Here is a 22775-nt window from a genome sequence, read left to right as displayed (position 1 = left end):
AGTTTTGAAAACATTAGTCCTCTCACCAAGGTAACTATGAGGCAAAGAGAACCACTAATGTAACCATACCCGACCAGAAGAACTCTTTTTTGAGAAAAGATTACTGTTTTTCTCTAGAGATAGTATCTTATAGTTTTGTCTGTATTTAATGAAGGAACATATCTATAGGGTTAGAAATTGCTGCCTTAATTTTCGGAGTACAGGGCTGCCAACTTTTATGATTATAAATGAGAGCAGTACTTGACTCGGTGCTCTAGGGGTTGTTAACATACATTTAAAGTGAATGATTGCTCTCTCCATATTATATGACTCTATTAGTATCACAGTGTTTCATGGTTACAGGAAGGTTTATATAGAGTGTTAAACACAGAAGACAAGGCTGAGTCTTCATGTCCTCAGGACTTGTCTGGATCTTCACAAAAAATGCTGGTGGCAATGGGAGTGCCCTATTTTTTTTCCTTTTTTTTTTCTTAAACTCATATACACCTATCCATAGCTATGGAGTTGCTTCAGTTCCTTCATTTGGCCATAGAAGCAAAGTAGTTTTGGACTGTTCTAAAACTATTTCATCATGCTTGCATGGGGTCTCCAGAGATATTTTTAGTTTTGAGAGTTTTTATGAAGGCTCCTGGGCATAGAGGTTTCTAGTGATTTTTTAATTCTTGTATTTTAAAGAGATGGGAGTTGGCCTTAGTTGGCAGCTCTTCGTATCCGCCAGGGCTCGTTCGTTGCTTCTAGGCCCATGGGTGACGTCTGTTTCCTGTGATTGAAACCACAAGAAGAAGTGGTGGGGAGCCGCTGTAGGATATGCACTATCGAGCAAGCAGCAGACATTGGGTTCCCCTCAAAAAGGGCAGCAGTCACTAAGCCCAGTCTTTTAGGGCCTTTGAAGAGACCCTAGAAATGATGTAACCCAGCTCCTCATCTTAAAATGAGGAGGACTGTGAGGCCTGGAGGTATTCCATTGCTCAAGATCGTGTAATTAGGTGAACTAGCTTTTAGACTCTACTAACTATTCATTATTCTTTCTCACGTTGCATTGTCACCCCTAAATTTTGTAACTGTGCCCTGCCAGAATGTTTTCTTAAACAAAGTACTGCTGGAGAAGAGTAAATTGGTGGGCATTTTGAATATGGGAATTGGATGATGTTGCTTTGCTTTTAGATGCCATGTTAATGATTTTTTATGCTTTTTTTAAAAAGAGACATATATACACAGATTTTCAAAATAAGAATATCTAAGGATTTCAAATTTCTGTTTTTCATATTCATTTTACTTAGTATTTGAATATTCCTGTCATTATCTTTATGCACAGATATTTTTACAATATTAAAGTCATAGTTTACACACTTTCTGCTTTTAAAGTAGTATGCCAAACATTTTTCAGCTTTCTAATCTTTGAAAATAGTTACTTCTGTTTGAAATAGAAATGTATCTTTATTACAAAAGTGATCACATTTTTCTAAGAAAATATAAATATGTATAAAAATATAGTAAACCAATCCCTTATCTTGTTTTCCAGAAATATAATTTTTAAATAGTTAGAACCAAAGAGAAAAATGCATGATACATGGTAGTCTCTTTGGAAACTAAGTACTTTGGCATGCAGTTCTATACATGTTTGTGTTAGACATAGTTCCATACAAGCCTGATTGCTAGAAGTATCAGAAAGATCTTATTTTAACTCTTGTTTATCTTTCTGGTACTGCTGGAGGAGTAATGATTTCACCCCATGCTTTCCCCACAGCCCAAGATTTTCTTAAAATAAAATCTTATTCCAGATTTGTAAACGGTCAGAAAATTCTTACTGTGGTTTCACAAAGTCAAATCTGGCTTTTTGAGTAGTAATGTAATTTTTGGACCAGTGAAGCTATTATCAGTAGGTTGTGATTATTTCTGGGTGTTCAGGAATGATGTGAGGAGAGAAAAAAGAGATGTAATCATCATTTAGAAATGAAGGGTTGGAGACTGGGATTTAAACCAAGGTGGCTGCCTACTTGGTGCCTGTATGTAGAAGCTGCATCAGCTGCAGGAACTTCCTGTCTACCAGGCTTTGGGTGTGTCAGATTCATGTCCACCCTTGAGGAAGAGTCCTGCTACTGACATCACAACAAACAGGGGAGAAGACAGTTGCTATAGAGATTGTGAAACAGCATTCCTGAGTCACTGTTTCCAAATGAGTGGACAACACCCGTTTTTAAAGGAGCAATCACCATCTCTAAACTCAGGCAGTAAAGAGAGAGCACTAGTAAGAAAGTAAAGAACAAGTATCAGTATTTGTGGCTTGAGAAATATGTTGAAACTTTGGAAAAATAGGTTAATATTAGCTAGTTTTCTATATAGGTATTCTAAGGTTTTATCAGAACCTTAGGATGTTTAAAAGTAAGGAGGCTTTGCTTACTGTTCTTTCAATAGATGACAGAATATATGTGCACCTTCTTCCTGACAGTAAAGGAGATGGGTGTGTCAGCCACACCTGTGACACTTGATGAAACTAGGACTTCCAGAATCTGAGCACTTTGTCTACTGACAGCTTGTTTTCCCCAGTGCACGAGTGCTTCATAGTACAAGGGGCTGGCAGTTTGTTTGGAGGGACTTGTAGTAAGAATGAAATGTTCCCAGCCTGGTTTCCACCTGTTCTGCTGAGCTGGAATAGTGAAACCTGAGTGGACTTTCCTTTTTCTCTCTGCGCTATCAGCTATCTGTGATGCAGGCCATGCCAGTGCCAGGGCCTCAAGATGAGCTAAACTGTAGGCAGAAAGTTCCCCCACGGGACTTGTCTTCTTAGACTACTAGAAGATTATTAAAACATATTTTGGGCCTCTTTGTTAGAGGATTGAATCTTAATATTCATATAGTTTTCCCCTCATTTTAATTACAGTTGGGAAATGTGGTTTATTGGAAAACACTCTCACAAACAGCTTTAGACAGTTGTGAGGAAATTGAGTTTGTTGCCTTTAATTTATAAGGAAGTTGTTTCAAATGATCAGTGAATTATTGAAACAGGAAATGGATTACAGTTACCTAATGCTCTTAATGTGGCATTTCTCACTTGTGTTTGACAAGCAATTTTTCAGGGCTCCTTGGTGGTACAGGAAAAAGATACTGATTCTGGAAGACAGGGGCTGATTGAAAGAACTCTTTTAATTAGGAATGGAGGTTTTAGACCCTACTGTGTTCCCTTTGTTGTCTCCTGTGTGAATTCTAGTGAGTTTAACGACCCAAAACTGAGTTTAGCTATGCGGCTGCCAAGGTGGCATGGAACTCAGTGGATGAGCTGCTGGACTCTTATTCCATTAGCACTTTTTGCTTCTGATCACGGAGAACATGAGTGTGCTATCTGCCTTCCTGGGGACTGCTGGACAACCTTCAGTTTTCCTTCAGTCATCAGTCATTTTGTGTTTCTCTCTTACACTTCCTTTCCTTGACATACTCGTTTTCTTTTATTTTCTTTTCTGAAGTGGCTGCTTCAGTTGTACACAACTCCTGTTTAGGCTGTTGGCAACAGTAAGTAGTGATGTCAGGATCTATTTTGTTTCTCTGTAAATGGTAGATGAGCTGTTGACTCATTCCACGTAATCCTTGGGCCATTCTTTGAAAATGGAAGGGAATGTTCTCTACATTTGAAAGTATCCATTACATCCTTCTCTGTAGTTGTAACTGACTTCTGCATAAGGGAATTGCAGGGAGACCAGCAAGTTTCATTGGTTTCATCCTCATATATTATTTATCTTTTACAAAGCACTTTGCAAAACAAAGTACTTTACAGCCATTTTATTATTTATTCTCTAGTCCTATTTACACTAGTCCTATGAGACAACATGGTTCTGAAGACAGGAAGACTGAAACTGTAGCAGGTAAAGAAAAGCTTACCCTGCTCTTGCTGTCCTTTAGTGGCACGGTAGCATATTTTGTGGCAAAGCTGAAATAGGATGCATTAGAAATTGAATTTAAGTCTGTGTTATGACCCTGTGTTGCCTCACTGCCCTAAGGAACTGAGTGTCAGTTCTGTGATAGAATGCGTAAATGAATCGAGCCCGACCCTGCTCTCTGTTCCCTATGATTCTGGATGACAGGTACCTTACCTGTGCTTCTTGGTAGGTAGATTAGGATTTGAAAGAAAATTGTTGTGGGCTGTGGTAACACTTTCCATTTTAACCATAAATAGCCTGCATCTTTACTTGGGGTCTGTCGCTTTTCAAAGGACTTAAAAGACTCCCCAGGTGACATGTGTCCCCTAATTGGGTATTTTCCTCAAGAACAAGATCCATGTGGGCTGAAGCACCAGTCGGGGCCCCTGCTCTCATTCTCAGGGAAAGGCATGATTGGAAGGTTTGGTCTGAAGCTTCCTGAGCTGTCTATGGGAATCACACTGCACTGTCATAAACCTCGACTGGACCCTTTTTTCCTCAGTTCGCCCAATTTGAATGAAGTAATGAGTGAGTGACTATACAGTGCTTAGGATGGTGCTCCTAAACCTATAGTAATGCTAATTTTAAAAATATTTATTAAACACTGGGCATATCAAATGCACAAGACATGGGTTTTTGCCCTTGAACAACTTACGATCTGGTCCACAGAAACAGTTAGGATAAATGGTGTAAAGAAGGATCTCACATAAAATACTCAGAGCCTAGCTCGGGTGGGTCCTCTAGTTCATTTTGCCATATGATTGACTATGGCTCAGTGTATAATTTATACATGCAGAATAGCCTTTTCCTTCTTCATGTTTTTGGAGTTCAGTGTCAGTCACCTAGTTAAGTCGCCAGGTGTGTATTTGGTAGGAAGTCTTTCTGTAGTAATAACAGCACAGTTGCTTTTACAGAATGAACTTTCACCACTTCATTTTATGATCTTAAGAGATATGCCTGGTTTGGTTTTGCTTTTTATTTTAATAAATAAGGAAACTGAAATATGAATAATTAAAATGATTGCTCAAGCCCTGACCTGTGTGGCTCAGTTGGTTGGGAATTGTCCCCCCAAGCGAAAGGTCACTGGTTTGATTCCTGGTCAGGGCACATGCCTAGGTTGTAGGTTCGGGTCCCCGGTTGGGGCATGTGTGAGAGGCAGCTGATCATCATTTCTCTCTCACATCATTGTTTCTCTCCCTCTTTTTCTCCCTCCTTTACCCTCTCTCTAAAATATATGCATACATACATAAAGTGATTTGCTCAAAATCATATGTGCAGTTTTTTAGGATGCCAGAAATTAAGGGAAAAAAGAGGAGTCATAGTCTTTTTAGCCAGACTTCTAGATAAATTTTAGATTTTTGTCAATTTGCTTAATGTATTCATTTCCTACTATTATGTGACAAACTCAGCAGCTTAAAACAAAACCCATTTATTGGCTTGTAGTTCCATTGATCAGAAGTGCAGCATGAACAGCATGGCTGGGTTCACAGCATCACAGAGCTCTTCTCATGTGCAGGCTGGGGGGCGGGGGGGGATCTGCTTCCAGATCATTCAGGGTGTTGGCAGAATGCAGTTCCTCGCAGTTAAAGGGCTGAGGTCCCGGCCTCTGTACCGCCTCTCAGCTCCTACAGGCTGCCTGCAGTCTTTGACATTTGGCCTCCTTCATGCTCTAACCAGCAATGGCACACTGCTGGTTCCTGGTGTCTCTCATGTGATTGGGTCAAGTGCACATGATAATTTTCCCTTTCTTAAAAGTCAGTTGTGCCAAATAACTAATCACAGAAGTGATACCCTGTCATATTTTCAATCCTGGTAATTATACAGGGTGTGTACATCAGGCTGGGAATCTTGGGAGATGTCTTAGAAGTCTGCCTACCACACTGAACATTTCCCTCGCCCTGCTAGCCCATTAGCCAGGGTGGGTGAGGGGAAGAGGATGGGATTGAGTGTTCTGAGGCAGTGAGTGAATTGCATTGTGAGTATAGGTATTATAAGGTGCCGGGATTCTGGGCCTTCCAGAACCATCACAGAGTGGGGCCAGGTAGCATTCATTCGTGGTATTCTGGTGGTAGTCAGTTAGCCAAGAGCTCAGGTGTCATTGTAGTTGTTCTGTGTAAGTTAGCCTGAACAGAATCTTAGAAAATACTGAGATACAGGCTTGCAGTTGTAGGCTTCTGTTACCCATGTGCTAGCCACGTGGCTTATGGGATTTTATCCCTAATTAACTGTTCTTGTGAAGCACAGTAGTAGGAGTTAGAAACTCTTTTTGCTGTGTAATGTGTTCCATATTCAGAATACTGTTTAATCATATTCTCTTATTAAATCCCTTCTAACCTCTCTGCTGCTGAGGACACTACCTAATTACCTTTTGTTTGGCTATGTAAGTATCCTGTGCCGAGAGATCCTCCTTAATTGTCTGATAATGTGCTTTTTTTTCTGACTGGAGGGAAAAGTTAAAGATTCAGGGAATTGGATATGGGTGAATCAGCCCCTTGGATGAATTTTCTAATATCCTTGAGTTTATAATAGGTCCAGTTCTTTTATTAGGCAGAGGGAACCTCTGTTCAAAAGACTGCCAAGTTTAGTCCCATTGGCCCAGTTTTTAAAAGTTGAGGTATTAATAGATACACCACCATCACCACTGCAACAAATCCAGCTGTGGAAAGGAAGTTTTACAGTTCATTTGCATTTAATAAGATAATAATCGATCAGGGTATATTTCAAAGTCATTCAATCATTTTACTTTAATTTGTTAGACCTCATAGGGAGTAGTTTGGGATCTTTTGACTTTTTCGTTTTTGTTTTCTTATAGAAACCAAACTGTAAAGTACCTAGGAGGTTTCTTATTTCCTGTAGATGGTAAGCAAAAGATATATCTCACCACATATTACATTAGGATGTGGTGACTGAATTAGAGCTTTGAATTACTCTTTGGAAGCTGAGTTGAGGGAACAGCTTTTTATTTTCATGTTGATTGATGGTCTTTTTGCAGAGCATACCAAGCCAAGCATATTTATTTTTGATACAGTGTACCTTTGAGTAATTTGATAAACATATGATTTGAAAATACTGAGAATCTTTTGGAGAAGATGAAGCTCATTTCAATAAATGCAATTTTGTTAAGATCTTTTCTTGCAGCTAATGACCTTCAGAAATTTATTTACTCATTTAATTCTATTGAATAAAAAATTCCTATGGAATAAATGTTCTACCCCTTTTAAAAATAATGTATGCTTCTACCAATAATTGTTTGCATATAAATGAAAAATTATTATAAAAACTGAGTAGCAAGCAAACATCTATACTTTGTGTGTAACTGACAGCATTGCCACTCTTAGATGGAGGCACCCCGAGAAGATACACTGAATACTGTCTTGGAGTCACACTTGGACTTCAGATTCTCGAAGTATTCACAAGGGTCCCTTCTGAGGATATCAGCGGGTCACAGGGATTTGGGAACCTAGTGCTCACCACAGCTGAGCATCTGACAAGGCTGCTGTGAGAGCCATGTAATGGACATCCAACAGGAATATGGCCAGGGCAATATATGGCTCTACATTTTCCGCTCCTTAGCTCACCTTGGCCAGCCTTCAGCGCTCTGAATAAGTCAAAGTACAAAAATTCTGTGGGGTGGAATGAGTGTACTCGGCAATGCAGGCTGTAGAGCTAGGACAGGAAGAGACTATTGGGTTGGCCAAAAAGTCCACTGAGTTTTTCCCGTAAAATAAAAGATAGATTTTTCATTTTCACCAATAACTTTATTGATTTGGATATTTTGAGTATGTTGGCTATCTCCCATGTGGTATAATGTCGATAGTTCTCAGTGTCTCGATTTGATTACTATCAACTTCAACTGGCCGACCCAGCTGTGGAGCATCGTCCAGCGAGACATCTCCAGCATGAAACTTCACAAACCACTTTTGACATGTTTGATCAGTCACAGCACCTTCTCCGTACATTGCACAAATCTTTTTTTGTGTGTTTCAGTTGCATTTTCACCTTTCTTAAAATAATAAAGCATAATATACCAAACATGTTGCTTATTTTTTTCCATCTTTGATATTAAAACAGCTATGCAAAAATTCACCAATTTGGACTTTTAAAAAATGCACATTGATATGCACACTAAAAATGCACAGCTGTCACAATGCAATCTAACAAAATTGTTCCGAATGAAGTTAAGGACAACTAAGCGCTACTAGAGCCATCTTATGTAAAAAACCAAAGGAACTTTTTGGCCAACCCAATATTAATATATGTTCAGACAAGCCAGGAATCTGGGCCATGCTCAGCAGGTACTGTCAGTTTAAAAAGCCAGAACAAAAGTGATTGATAGCGGTGACAGTCTTGGAGGGTCTGGCTGAGTCTCACAGTTTTATCCCAGTTGTGCTCTCTGGCGTAGAGCAGTCGTCTGGAATCTTTGTCCTAGGGATCTGTGTTCCCTCTTCCATGTGTGTGTTCTCCTGTTTCCTGTACCACAGGTCTTCCACTTTCTTGGGTTGCTCCCTCATTTTGGTGGACCATGTACTTAAAATAGCTTCCTGAAGTACAGGGAGATAAATTTTTTGAAAGCTTGACTGTTCAAAAATGTCTATTCTGAACTCACATTTGATGGATATTTTGGTTGGGTACATAGAATTCTAGGTTGGGAATTATTTTTCTTTAAATTTTAAAGGCTTTGTTCCATTGCCATCCAGCTTTTAGTATATATTGTGTAAAAAAAATCCAAAGCTTGCTCGATTTCTTTATATATGATCATTTTTCCTCTTGTCTGTTGAATCTTGTAAATTTTCTTTGTACTCCCAGGGCTTTGAAATGTCGCATGATATGCCTTTGTGTGATCTGTTTTTGTCCTTTGCGCTAGACACTCGTTCTTCAGTACTAGGAAATATTCTTGAATTATTTCTTTGATAATTTGTCCTCTGTTTTCCCCTATTATTTGGGTATTGTACCTCCCAAACTGATCTTCCAATTAATTGTCTTTTCTCTCATTTTTCCATCTCTGTGTTTTTGCTCTACTTTTTAGGAGATTCCTCAGTTCTTTCTTCATGTCCTTCTATCGAGCTTTTTCTTGAGTTTCTGTTCTCATATTTTCATCTTCTAAGAGTTCTTTTTCCTCTGAATGTTTGTTTTTAAAATGGTATGTTTTCTCTTGTGGATATTAATGCTTTTTTTATAATCTTCTTCTTGCATGTATCTATGTAAGTTCCTTTTTCTTTTTCCTCTCATATTAGTAGCTTTTCTCAAATATCTGATAGCACTGAGTTTTATCTGCTAGTGTTTAAGAATGAGGGACTAAAAGTTTGATGGGAAGCTCTGGGTGGCTGCGGCTTGGTGGCGGTGTGCTTTACTGCAGGGCGTCTGGGCCCTTAGAGTGTAAAGTGAATCGCATATGTGCTTATGTATCTTCCAGTAGCTACAGAGAAAGGCAGAAAAGAAACGTGAGATTAATTTTAATAGTACAATTTCTTTAATTAAAATTATCAAAAAATAGATACTTCAATATGTAGGAAATATAAAAATTAATGCAGTATTTTACATTCTGTTTTTATATTAAGTTGTACTCCGATGTTCATCTTACATTTATAGCACACCTCAACTCGGATGCTAAATTTTCATTAAAAACTTGATGTGTATTTAGACTTCATAAAATTTACAAGTGAAAAGTAGGTTCATGTACCAAGGGTGTTCCAAATATACCTGTTTAACAGTAACAATAAATTATTAGTTTTAAAATTTAAATTTTGTTAAAATTAAATAAAATTAGAAATTCCTTCCTCGGTTGCACTAAGACACATGAGAAGTGCTCGGTAAGCTGGACAGAGCTCTAGGGTGATCTGCTGAGACTGTGTCAGTAGTGTTAGGTCATTTTTCAGTTCTCCAGAGGAGACTTTTCCAACCTTCTGCCTCCAGGGTGTAAGGGCCAGACTGCCGGGATTTTGAGAAACTAGAAGGGAGAAGGTGCTGGGTGTCTCAGCATGTAGTATGCATAGACTAATTTAGTCTTTTTTTTTTTTAAGATTTTATTTATTTATTTATTTATTTGAGAGAGAGGGAAGGGAGGAGAGGGGGGAGGGAGGGAGGGAGAGAGAGAGAGAGAGAGAGAGAGAGAGAGAGAGAGGGAGGGAGGAAGAGAGGAACATCAATGTGCAGTTGCTGGGGGTTCTGGCCTGCAACCCAGGAATGTACCCTGGCTGGGAATCGAACCTGGGACACTTTGGTTCCCAGCCCGTGCTCAATCCACTGAGCTACGCCAGCCAGGGTAACTTAGTTTTTCTTTATTGTATAGGATCCCTACCTACAACTGTGCCTGATATCCCCCAATCTAGAGACCCTCTGTTTTACCCTCTTCTAAGAATAGCCTTCTAGACTTCAGCTGGAGTAAGAGAGGGCAGTCTCCCAATGGCGTGTAGGGTTAGGGGCAGGAAAATCTACAGGTCTCCTTCTTAAACAGCTTTCAACCAATCTTATTTTTAACCTACCCCCTCCAACCCCTGTTTCCATAGATACCTGGTACTGCTAATTTATGAGCCTTTTGAGGATCCTTAAGTATACTTTGGATTGGTTATTGGCTTTTCCTACTTCTGGTTTAGGACTCAGCCTCTTACGTCTGCTGGGTTTACCACTAGTCCTTCCCTTTATTTCCCAACTTCAAAATTTGGCTGTAGTTGCACTTTTCTTATTCTTCCCAATCTTGTGGTCTCCATCCTGCCATTGTTGTTTTCTTTCTAAAAATTCCTTTTCTATACATTTAGAAGGGTTTCAAGAAGGGGAGCAATTAGATGTTTTGATTCAGCCTACCATCTTTTACCTGGAAGTTTCTGTTTATCTGTACTTGGGAGCAGAGTTTGCTATTAAAAAGTTTTATTCAGTGTTTATATTTCCTTTGGTATCTATATGTATAGTTAAAGGTTTTAGTGATAGTTTTAGTGGAAAACTGCATCGGAGGGACAGGAAAATGAAGTATTTAATGAAGGGAGGCTAGGAGAATAAGGGGCTGGTTTGCGGGCAGAAGCGGACTGATGGAGAACAGGTCAGTGGTGAGAGTGGAGATACACAGAGGTAGTTTGGAATGACTAGAGTCCTCGTTAAAAAGCTTGGCAATCTGAAGCATAAGGTGTCAATATAGTTCCAGAAGCATTTGTCTTCCTGGACTCCGCTATTTTTAGTTCTTTTTTGCTTTTCATACTCTAGGAACCTCTTATTCTGTATTTCAGAGAATCCACAAAACAACTAATAATACGATTTTTAAACACTGTTTGGGAACACATTATACATAGGATCTGTAAGGAAAACACACAGTAGTAAATAAATAAATGATACACCCTCAAGGTACTATAGCAACAGGTTCCATTTCAATAATTGAATTGGGCTTGCTGTTCTGGTGTTCTGTCTGGTTCTGAAACAATTTTGCCTCTCCTGCGATTCTCTTTGCCGGTAGTTGGCTGCCCTCTCTTGGATTAGTTGAGGAAATGCAGCTTTGGTCCTGCATGGATTGTTTTTTTGCTGTCCTTACTCAAATTTAGCCCTAAAACATGGATAATTTTTAGAAGAATTAAATGCTTTCAATGATGCACCATGGGAAACTGTTTTCTTCCTTCTTATAAAACCATGTTTACTTTCATATCTGAAGGCAAGCATTAATAGGCATTAAGTGGGAACAAGACAAGAATTTGGGGAATGCAAAGATTTAGGCCTTTGGAATATGGAGGTGAGTTCCATACCCACCTTGCTTCTAATCATGTGACCTTGATGATTTACTCCACCTGTCTGAGCTTCAGTCTCTTCACTGACACATTGAAGAGGAGGAATAGATTTTAAGGGCTTCTCCAGGGACTGTTATTTTAGGAAAGCGGCCCCAGATTATGGTATTTGTTCACAGGAGAGGGAATGACTAAGTTTCAGGCTCTGCCTTGAAGGAATTGAGTCTGGAAAGGGATAGAGGAGGCAGACAATCAAAAGACAATTGTTATTCACTTCTAGTGCTGTGAGACAGGCAATCACCTATTACTGTGGAAACACCAGGAGCAGTATATATTTAATGAGAAGAGGTGTCATCCTGCAGGGCATCTTGGAGTTGACCTTGAAAGCATAATGTAGGCTGAGGGAAGCAGCAGCCTGTGGAAAGTCTGGGGTGGTGAGACAGCACGATCTGTTTGTGAACTGCAGCTAGTTCAGGTTACCCAGAGGAGTTGCCCAGTGGAGGGCCTGTTGAGAGATGAGTCAGGGAAAGAAACCAGAAATGTTATATGCCATGCTAAAGAATTTGGATTTTGACCTGAGGGCCACGGGGAGCTATTGAAGAGTTTTAAATGGGGAAATAACATGGAGAGTTGACATTTTAGAAAGATTACTCTTGGATCTATGGTATGGAGAATGGATTTGGTGTGGTGCAGGTGGGACTGAAGGCAGAGAATTCAGGTAGTAGGCCATTGCATTAAATCAAGCAGGGGATAATAATGGCATGAACTTGGGTAGTAGTAGTGGGGAAGGACGGAAGAGAAATAAGAGTCTGTAGGCAGAAAGAACAGATTACTGGTTTCCTTGCAGCTGTGAACAGTCTGGCTGGCACTGATTCATTACATTTAGGTTCTGTCCCCTGTGTTACAGGCATCCAAGAATTGTGTAGGTTTTGTTTGGTTCTCTGGGAACAATTTGTGTTTGGAGTACAGGTGTGAATAACTCTGACCTTGGCAATGGCAACCTAAACTGTACACACTCAACTCATCCTTTTTGTGGCTTGTGTCACTTCTCTGTGCCAGGTGATGCAGGGTGGTGATAAAAGGGACTGTTGGTCTCCTTGAATGTTGCCGTCCCTCCCTCCCTCATCACCCTTCTGCCTTCACTCCCAGTAAGCGGCGCACACCAAGTGACTTGACATCCCATTGCTGCTGAGCCGTGGAATTTCTTATGGTTTCTGATCTTACGGTTTCAGGTGATTAGCACTCAGTCAGCAGAAGCTTGACCTCCTCTGGACCATGGAGGGCAAAGTTAAGATTCACATTTTAACTAGATTTAACTGAACTTTGACATGAGGAACAAGAACATAATGATACAGATTTTTCTTGTTCATAAAAAGGTTAGTAAAACAGCTTTGTGTCAGGGTCAGAAGTGGAGGAAGGTTAGTTAAGGGGTATTCACTATCTTCTCAGGACATTAGCGAGAAGAATATGGCTTCAAAATTAGGGTGAAAAAGAATTCCTGCTTTCTTATATCCGTTCATTCAGACTTTTCTTTCTTGGTAAAGTATAGCATGTATACAGAAGAGAACATAAAACACAGAGAATAATTACAAGCCAAACACCCATGTAACCACCATCCATGTCAAGAAATAGAGTATTGTAAGCATCCGGGAAGCCCTCTTGTTTCTTTTCACAGTCACAACTTTTCACCCACCCCAAGCAACCATGGTTTTGGCATTTGTGGTAATCATTCCTTTTATAATTTTATATCCTAAATATAATTTAGTTTTACATGTTGTTAAACTCAATGTAAATTAAGTAATACATTCATTTTTATGTTTGAGTAGTGGTAAGTTCATTCACTTTCTTTGTGTAATTAATTTATTTCCACTGTACCAATGCACCAGTTTATCCGTTCTGCTCTTGGTGGCTATTTGGATGGTTCTGTTTCAGATAGTATAGTGCTGCTATGAGCATTCTAATTATACCCATCCCACTACATATGTGCGAGTTTCTGCAGGATAGATATATGAAAATCAATCTGTTGAGGTGTGATATATTAACTTTACTAGATAAAGTTTCCAAAGTGGCCATAGCAATTTACATTACCACCAACACTGTGTGGGAGCTTCCGCCGCTCTGCGACTAGGCAGACGTGAAAACTGTTGCCAGTATTGGTGAGTGCGAAACGATATCTCACTGTGGTTTTAGCTTGCATTTCCTTGTTTACCGATAAAGCTGAGCATATTTCATAGGTTTATAGGTCATTGGATTCAGAGTCCTTTCAGATCTTTTTTTTTTTCCCCTTCAAAGAGCTGTGTGTTAGTGACCTTAAAACTCTTCCTGCCTCTGACTTAAGAAGTGTGCTAAGGAATAATTTGGCAGAAATCTTTTAGCTTGTGGGAAGTAACTTAGATCTTTTCAGCTCATTTTCCCTTCTTTTTTCCCCAACCCATCTGGCGTTTGGGAGGTTTCCTGGCATTTCGCTGATCTCTCATCTCTTCCTTCTCCCTCCTTTTTCCTGTTTCCTAGACTCTGAAGCGGCTCATGGCAGATGAGGTAAGGACATACTGTTCAGCATGCGCATGTTCTAGCTCCTTTTCTACACCATGATGGTTACTATTTCCTATAACTCTGATTTTATATAACTTGTAATGGTGGTATAGATTCTGTTCTCGGATCATCTCAAAGCTTTCCTAACTCTTTGTTCTGCGTTTGGCTCATTGCATGCATTTCCCTGGCATAGTCATTGGCTTTCAAGGTTGGGCACTTTCTTTAAACTCCAAGCTGACCTGCAATCTGGATGCTACTCATATCACTTGAAGCTCTATGATCCTTGCAGATATTTACTATTATTTTCAAACAGGTAGAGCTGATAAGCAGCAGCTTACCAGTGGCTCTTTTTGATTTGAACATCTCTACTTGAGGTTTGAGGAGTGGTTCATGGGCATTTTGTTGGCAGAGATGGCATATGTACCCCTGAAGAACATTGTAGTCTTTGCAAAGGGGATTTTGAAGAATATGTATTGAATGCTTGCTGCCTACATAACACAAGTGCTATGGCATGTACAGAAGAAAAGGAATTTATACATTTACTCTCCATGATTTATATCTATTACAGTCTGTGGTCATACTTACCTCTTGAAGGGCGGGATCCTCCGAGGGCCTGGCCAGATTTCTTACTGGATAGCTAGGGGAAACAAAGGGCATTTTATTGGGATAGCTCAGCACATGAGATGCTTTCAGTTCTGCGCTCCTAGAAGTGGCAGGGAAATTCAAGAACAAAGTTTTCTCTTTTTAGAGGGGTCCAAATCTTAATACTCCAGTCTTTTTATTTTTGGATAAAGATGAGAGTAAAGGGTCAGGATACTAAATTAGATATGAAGAAGAAGACTGGTTTCTTCTTTTCATGTCAGAAGAGTCTTGGACCGCCCACAAACCCAAAGAGTCATGCATGTATGAGGTTAGAGGGTTGGCTATTTGATGGGTGGTTTGTCGTGTGTGGGGAGATGGATCACTGCTAATACTGTTTTCTCTTTCTCAGCTGGAGAGATTTACCAGCATGAGAATTAAGAAGGAGAAGGAGAAGTCCAGTTCTGCTCACAGAAATTCTGCCTTGTATGGGGATGATCCCACAGCACAATCATTGCAAGATATTTCAGATGAGCAAGTTTTAGCACTCTTTGAACAGATGCTGGTAAGTTTCCCACCCTAAAATGTTGCTTGTTTCCTTTTTTTAAAAATTTATTTATTTATTTATTTTTAGAGAAAGGAGAAGGGAGGGAAAAAGAGAAGGAGAGAAACATCAGTGTGCTGCCTCTCACACACTCCCTACTGGGGACCTGGACCACAGCCCAGGCACATGCCCTGACTGGGAATCAAACCAGCAACTCTCTGGTTTGTAGGCTGGTGCTCAATCCACTGAGCCACACCAGCCAGGGCATGTTACTTTCTGATTATGCATTTATGGTCATGGTGGGACCTTTTTTGTGCACAGTCCTCATAACTAGTCCTTAAGTACAAAGAATTCCAGGCTTAACAGGGAACTTCTAATAGCAGTCCCATTAACAAAGAGACTAAATGCACAAGCACCAGCACATAAGATTGAACTCTATGAGTTAGGCTTGGAAATGCCTGATCACTGACCACCTTGTTAATGTCCTTCCACCCAGCAACATTTTAGCCACAAAGACATAGGGTGAGTGGATCAACTCCTGTGGTAGTGTAGAGACTTTGGGTTAGCCAGAGTAGATAAAGTATTAAAACAGTCACGAAGAAGAGGCTGAGGAATGGAAAGGCATCATTTGCCCAAGGTCTTCTGATGCTATCTGTAACTACTACAAGACCTTTAAAGATTATGGCTAAAGTCAGTTGAGTCATGATGTATACATGGATGTGGCTTACTTTGCTGTTCTTAGTGAGGAGGACACTCAGTGAATGTCCATGAGTGATAAGTCTTGGAAACTTTTGAGTACATGCTTACAAGGTTTCATGAGACCTGTGTATTGCCTGGATATATGATTGCAGATTCAAATAGGGGCTAGTGCAAGCCTAACTTAATTAAAAGCATGGGTTTAAAATCCTTAAGACAGGACCTGGTACATATAGCAGTCAACCAGTACTACTTTTATTATTTTTCACTGAAGCTTTTAATTTGTCTCTCAGTAATCCAAGTGTATTAAGAGTCTAAGAGTATGCTCTATCAAGATAATCCCTTGGCATTGGATTACAAATTTAGATGTCTTTAGGGCCATGGAGGTAGTGTAAATAAATTAAACAGACTAGATAGACGATGATAAAAATGGGGACTGTGCTAAATTGAAGGAAGACTTTTGGCATTTTTGTTAATTTCAATAGGTTTTGTAACATTCCATTTGGGAACACTGGCCCAATAGTGCCAGATATTTCTATTTTTCAAAAGAAGCAAAAAATCTGTAATTAAAAAAAAAACAATAATTCTTTAATAGTATCAAATATCATAGCCAACATTCAGATTTCCCCAATTAGGTCATTTATGAAAAAGTAATTTTTTATTCCTATCACAATTGCGTATAAGATTCATTGTACCTAATAGTCCCTTAAGTTTCGTTTAATCTATAGGTTTTCCTATAAAAACATTTTGATTTGTAGAGCTTCCCACAATCTGAAATTGGATGATTACATCCCTTCACGCCAGAAATCCACATTTTTATTTGAAGTCTCCCAAATTTAAAATGTTAAATAGCCAAGCAAAACACACTTTCTTTTTGGGTGATCCAACCAGAGGGCCAACAGTTTGCAATTTCTTGTTCAATTCACCTGTAAAATGAGGGGAAAAGCACCAGGTATTGAGTCAGAAAAATGTCAAATTAAAATTGCTATTTGGGGGCAGTGATTCCTACACACCGCATGCACGTGCACACACACACACACACACACAACACACCAAGAAGAAATACATTATACTCATTTTCCCCCTACACTTTCCTCATTTCAAATACTCTTCTGGACTTTTTAGGGTTAAACTCGTGCTCACTGAGACGCTGGGCTCAGACACATGGTTATACATGTAATAGGCTTGAGTAGACCCCTCCCCATAACACACTCCAGGCTGTGTCTGTTGAGGAACTTCAGCACAGTTTCCAGTTCTCTCTTCATGGGAGAGGAGTTTATACAGGGACTGAGTTAAACGAGGGAAATGGGTGTTTAGGCCCTAGTTGCTGCAGATTTTGCTGGTGTTAGGATGATGTCAGTTATTCAGTACTTCAGTCTGAAGAGATTATTAAGGTCCATCCTAAGTGCAGAAATCATCATGTGTGATTTTCTTTTAATAATACAAAATGCAGTTTTCATCTATATTGAGTCCATTTTTGTTAGGAAAAAAGTTAATTGTATGTATATAAAGATGTCTACAAGGGTTTATACTAAAATGTTCACCACATTTGTCCCTGAGCAATCTGCATCATCTAATAGCTTAAATCTCTTGGGATCAGGGACATTTATTCAATTAGATTTATGTATTCAGCTCTTCACTAGGTATGCAAAATATTAAACACTAAAAACTTGTGAAGAAATCAAGGCAATTTTATTTTTCCCTTTTTTCCTCTCTCTACTAGGTGGATATGAACCTGAATGAGGAGAAACAGCAGCCTCTCAGGGAGAAGGACATTATCATCAAGAGGGAGATGGTGTCCCAGTACTTGCACACGTCCAAGGCTGTGAGTTCGGGGGCGGGCAGCCGTGATGTGGGAGGCCGCCCTGATCTTGGACCTGTTTGTTTTACCAGTTTCCCAGAACGTTTTATGTCTATATCAGTTCTGTTTCATTCTGCTATATGAGCCTACTCATTTCATACTTTTCACTTGCTAACATTCTCGCGTACTTTCTGTTTGATTCAGTTTTCATGAAGTATGTATGGGAATGAGATGGGAGATTCTGAGTCTCACATAGTTGGGTGGTGTGTGTGATGGGTATCTGCCTTAATGTTATTTAAACTGTATTGGCTAATACTAGTCCAATTTATGACTGGGTGCAGGACTCACTAATCTCTCTATATGCTTCTGTCTAGGGCATGAGCCAAAAGGAGAGCTCTCGGTCTCCCATGGTGTACATTCAGGAGCTGAGGTCAGGCTTGCGGGACATGGCTTTGCTCAACTGCCTGGAGTCCCTTCGTGTCTCCCTCAACAACAACCCTGTCAGGTGAGGCTTCTCAGGTGGTGTCAGGAGTGAGAGCCCAGGGTTGGAGTTTAGCAGTGGGGATTGGAGATCAAAGGAGAATGTTCTGGATAGGGAGCAAGGAGTTGCCAGGATGAACTTTGTTTTCGTGCAGATGAATTCATTGATTTGATTTAATATTGCATTGTCTGTGTCTTTTCCTTGCAGCTGGGTGCAAACGTTTGGTGCGGAGGGCCTGACCTCCTTGTTGGACATCCTTAAACGACTCCACGATGAGAAGGAGGAGACTTCTGGGTAAGAACTTTCACATTTTGACATCTTGTAGGGGACTTGGCCATTTGCTCTAAAGGAAAAAGTAGCAGTTAAAGGTAAAGTTATAGACTTCGGGAATATGCTGTTAGCCAAAAACGGAGTTTATCGTGCAGGTGACTAGAGGATGAGTGATGATTCTAGATACGGGAAAGGGAGGAGGAACTTCAATTTCATGGTGAATAACACAGGCTGTATATACCACATAAGGTTATGAATCTCTCAGCATAGGTCCTTATCAAACCTGGAAATAGGGTTTGATTTAGTTCAGCGCTGTCCTGTGATCTGATCTGGGGCAGATCTCATGTGGAAGTCTTATAGTATACTTCATCATTTTGGAAGTAGCTTTATGACAGTCATCAGAGTTAGAATAATTCTTGGTGTTACCTTGGACTGTCTTAGCTTACCTCAAAGCCAGCCTGACCCAAAGCAACTTCTTTACTTCCTGTAATTTTTCCAAAATAAACCATAGGGCCTGTACCTCCTGAGTGTATAGCCTTCAAACCTTTGAAGTAATGAGGATGGCAGTCATAGATGCAATGTTATCCTGGCAGAGTTTAGCGCTTAAGAGCCTAGAGGGACTGAGTGGGAAGATTTTAATGTAATACTAAATCTTGGATTTTGAGAGGATTAACCAAGGTCTTTGATGGTGGCAATCCCTCTTCAGCTACCTGTTTTTGCCAGTGCTTCAGGACAAAGTGCTGCAGGCTAGAATTTACTCAGTTGCTGTTTGGGGATATTCCTGAGACCCTCGTTTGCAAGACTGAAAAGTCAGATGGGGGAGAGGGTTGTAGAATAAAGGGACTTCAGTGATTGTGTCTTTTGCATGCAGGAACTATGATAGCCGTAACCAGCACGAGATCATTCGCTGCTTGAAAGCTTTTATGAATAACAAGGTAAGACTTTTCCTGTTTTCATGCCAACCCCCATTGTGACCTTTCTTTCTCTTCTATTGGCAAACTCCAAACAGGACTTAGGAGTATGAGGTTCAAGACTTTTAGCTTTCCCTTTTAGTATTGTAACTTTTTGATTGCCACACATACATGCTTCTCTAGACCCCTTCCCTCCAGTTGTAATGTCTGTTTCAGAGGGTAGTCTCAATTTTCTTTCTCTTTTTATAGTTTCTAATGCTAATTCTTGAATTTCCTGACTTTCACTTACTGTTTTTGAAAAATTTATGTCTGAAGGTTTTTTTTTCAGTCATATATAGAAATTTTTTTCTTTTTTCTTTTTTTTTTTTTTTCAGTATTTAAACCCAGGGAGCCCATGATTATTTGTTCCTGGATGCAAATTTATCTTCCTCACTGTCTAATTTTATTATAATTAACTTATTCCATTGGGTTGGGGGGGCATTAAAAAGAAACATAAAAATCCAAGATTTTTAACTCTTGGGAGACATAGAATTCTGTTCTGTTATCTACGAGCAAATTCTTTTCCTATGCTTACTTCTGTTTCACTCTTTTGGGAAAAGTATTTTACCGTATGTTAGTTTGCTAGGGCTGCAATAATAGAGTACTATAACTTGGGCATCTTTAACAACAGAAATGTATTGTCTCACATTTTTGGAGGCTGTAAGTCCAAGATCGAGTGCTAGCAGGGTTGGTAGGGTTGGTTCCTTCTGAGTCTGAGGGAGAGTATGCCCCATGCCTCTCTCTAGCTTCTGGTGGCCTGCTGGCACTCTTAGGCTTTCCTTGACTTGTGGATGCATCACCCTGACCTTTGCCTGCGTACTCACGTGGCATTCTTCTGTGTACATGTTTGTGTCCACATTTCCCTTTTTCATAAGGACAGCAGTCATTGGATTAAGGACCCACCCTACTCCAGTGTGACCTTGTAACAACTAATTACACTTGCCAATGATCCTGTGTCCAAATAAGATCTCATTCTGAGGTGCTGGGAGTTAAAACTTCAACAGATGAATTTGGGGGGGAAATACCGTTTAACCCATAATGACTCCTAGCCTTGCCTGGGGTTTGATGCAGTCGTCCTTAAGCCTGCTTTCTCTGTTCTTGTCCTATCAGTTTGGAATCAAGACCATGTTAGAGACAGACGAAGGAATCCTACTGCTGGTCAGGGCCATGGACCCTGCTGTTCCCAACATGATGATAGATGCGGCCAAGCTGCTTTCTGCTCTTTGTATCCTGCCACAGCCGGAGGACATGTACGTGACTGGGCTTACTCCCCCCTTCCATTCTCCCTTTACTGTCTTCCCTAGTCTGGAGGAAAACTGAGTTGCTTGGGTGGCCACTTGGTCTTAAATACTAGGTAAGACTATTCTTTCCCAGATGTGAACACTGAATCTTACATTTAAGAAAGATTTTTAGGTGATGGGAGCTAATAATCTTTCCATTAAAAAAATTTAGAAGCAACACAACATTGTTTTTAAAATGCAAATAATACAGAAGTATATAAAGTAAAATTTAACAGCCTTGTGCCTTTGGCAAATCCTGTTCTGCAGAGATAATTACTGTTAATGGCTTGGTACTGTCTCAGAGATCTTTTTCTAGTACAAACAAATATATTGCATTTCCTAGATTTTAATATGTGGTATTCCAGAACTAAGGAAAGATGGCTTATGTGTATGCAACCAATCACAGGATAGATTTTTATTTTTGTAGAGGGGTCTAACAAAAGTTAAATCATACCATTTATGTTTTTCAGTTTGTTTCTTTTTATTTAACAGTAGATCTTGGGCATCCTTTTATGTCAACATTTGTAGGTATCTTTAGTGGCTATTTAGCATTCTATAGTATGTACCATATTTTTAGAACTATAAGACGCATCAGACCTTAAGAGGCACCTAGGTTTTAGAGGAAAATAGGAAAAAGTTTTTGAAGCAAAAAAATGTGATAAAATATTTAATAACCTGTGACCCCACTCCACCCCCACTGGCCCCCACCCCCACCCAGCGAGCCAGGCAAGCTACATTCAGACTATAAGACACACACCCCTTTCCTCCCAAATTTGGGGGAAAAGTGTGTCCTATAGTTTAAAAAAATATGGTGTATCCCATAATTTATTTAACAGTTCTCTCATTGCTAGACTTTTAAGTAGACTTTTTAAAAAGCATATGTGGCTCTTGCTTTAGGTAATATAATTTTAACTTTTACATATGATGCTGTAATGAACGTGCTTGTACATATATTTTTTCACATTTATGCATTTATGTTTGGTAGATTTCTAGAAGTAGGCCAAATATTATTTGCATTCAAAATTGCTATTATTAAATGCCTTCCAGAAGCTGTACCAATTTATACTTTATTGAGGAGGTGTCTTACTTTGGTACCCATAGACAGGAGTCTCGGGATGAGTTTTTTTTCTGAAGAGACGATTTTTAGCTTCCAGTGGATTCTGGCCCCTGTTCTGGGGGCCAGGAGAGCACCGTGAGAAATCTGGAGCACTGACCATGTTCTGTTTCCTGTTCCATCGGTGTCCCTGTGTAATCTCCCGCTGTGCCTGTCTGTGTCAGAGCGCCTGCTCAGCTCTCTTCTTTTCTCCTGGGCAGGAATGTACGGGTTTTGGAGGCAATGACAGAGAAAGCTGAGATGGATGAGGTGGAACGTTTTCAGCCACTGCTGGATGGACTAAAAAGTGGGACCTCCATTGCACTCAAGGCATGTACCTCCCCTGAACCTGGGCCCAAGAGTAGAGTTCAACATGGAAAGACTTACGTTCGTTTGACCCTTTAATAGAGCACATGGTATAGTCTCCAACAATATGTTTTACATTTCAGAATTTGTTAGGAAGGGAAAATGGTTATCCTTCTCTCCAAGAAGGTAGAGAAAGAACTGTTCCTCATTACGAAGCGGGAAAAAGGAATGGTATTTATTTATAAGTTAGTAAAACCAAGGCCTAGAACAAAGTATACCATCAAATTCTTGAGGTTGTTAGACCTCTGTCCTCTCCAGGTCTGCTCAAACTGGGCCTTACTGTCCTGGCACAAATTCGTTCTTGTAGTCCTGTGCTGTATTTTCTAGATTGCACCTGGGGTCCTCAAAATACATGTAAAGGGAATGGAATCTTGGTATCTAGGTGTTAACACTGACATAGCTGCTGAATTTAAAAATTTTAGGTGGGATGCCTACAGCTGATCAATGCTCTCATCACCCCAGCTGAAGAACTTGACTTCCGAGTTCACATCCGGAGTGAGCTGATGCGGCTGGGGCTGCACCAGGTGTTGCAGGTAAGACACAGCCCTTCGTTAGAAAGGCCGCGCTGA

At 39.9% G+C, this 22775-nt stretch overlaps 1 protein-coding gene across 2 annotated transcripts in view; it reads left to right on the top strand.

The window, feature by feature from the left end:
• DIAPH1 (diaphanous related formin 1) overlaps window positions 1–22775 on the top strand; it is an 85719-nt gene that overhangs the window by 11683 nt on the left and 51261 nt on the right. Inside the window, exons 2-10 of one of the 2 annotated variants that reach the window (XM_028527357.2) lie at window positions 14126–14152; window positions 15138–15290; window positions 17689–17790; window positions 18141–18271; window positions 18455–18541; window positions 19389–19452; window positions 20578–20717; window positions 22062–22170; window positions 22629–22739. In XM_028527357.2, coding sequence (XP_028383158.1) covers window positions 14126–14152; window positions 15138–15290; window positions 17689–17790; window positions 18141–18271; window positions 18455–18541; window positions 19389–19452; window positions 20578–20717; window positions 22062–22170; window positions 22629–22739 — 924 coding nt within the window. The remainder of the gene's footprint in view (window positions 1–14125; window positions 14153–15137; window positions 15291–17688; window positions 17791–18140; window positions 18272–18454; window positions 18542–19388; window positions 19453–20577; window positions 20718–22061; window positions 22171–22628; window positions 22740–22775) is intronic. The other variant, XM_028527358.2, reaches the window with a different exon arrangement.

The sequence above is a fragment of the Phyllostomus discolor genome, chromosome 13 (assembly GCF_004126475.2).
Source record: "Phyllostomus discolor isolate MPI-MPIP mPhyDis1 chromosome 13, mPhyDis1.pri.v3, whole genome shotgun sequence".
Lineage (NCBI taxonomy): Eukaryota > Metazoa > Chordata > Mammalia > Chiroptera > Phyllostomidae > Phyllostomus > Phyllostomus discolor.
The sequence above is the reverse complement of the archived record's forward strand: the minus strand, read 5'-3'. Positions and strand labels throughout refer to the sequence as shown.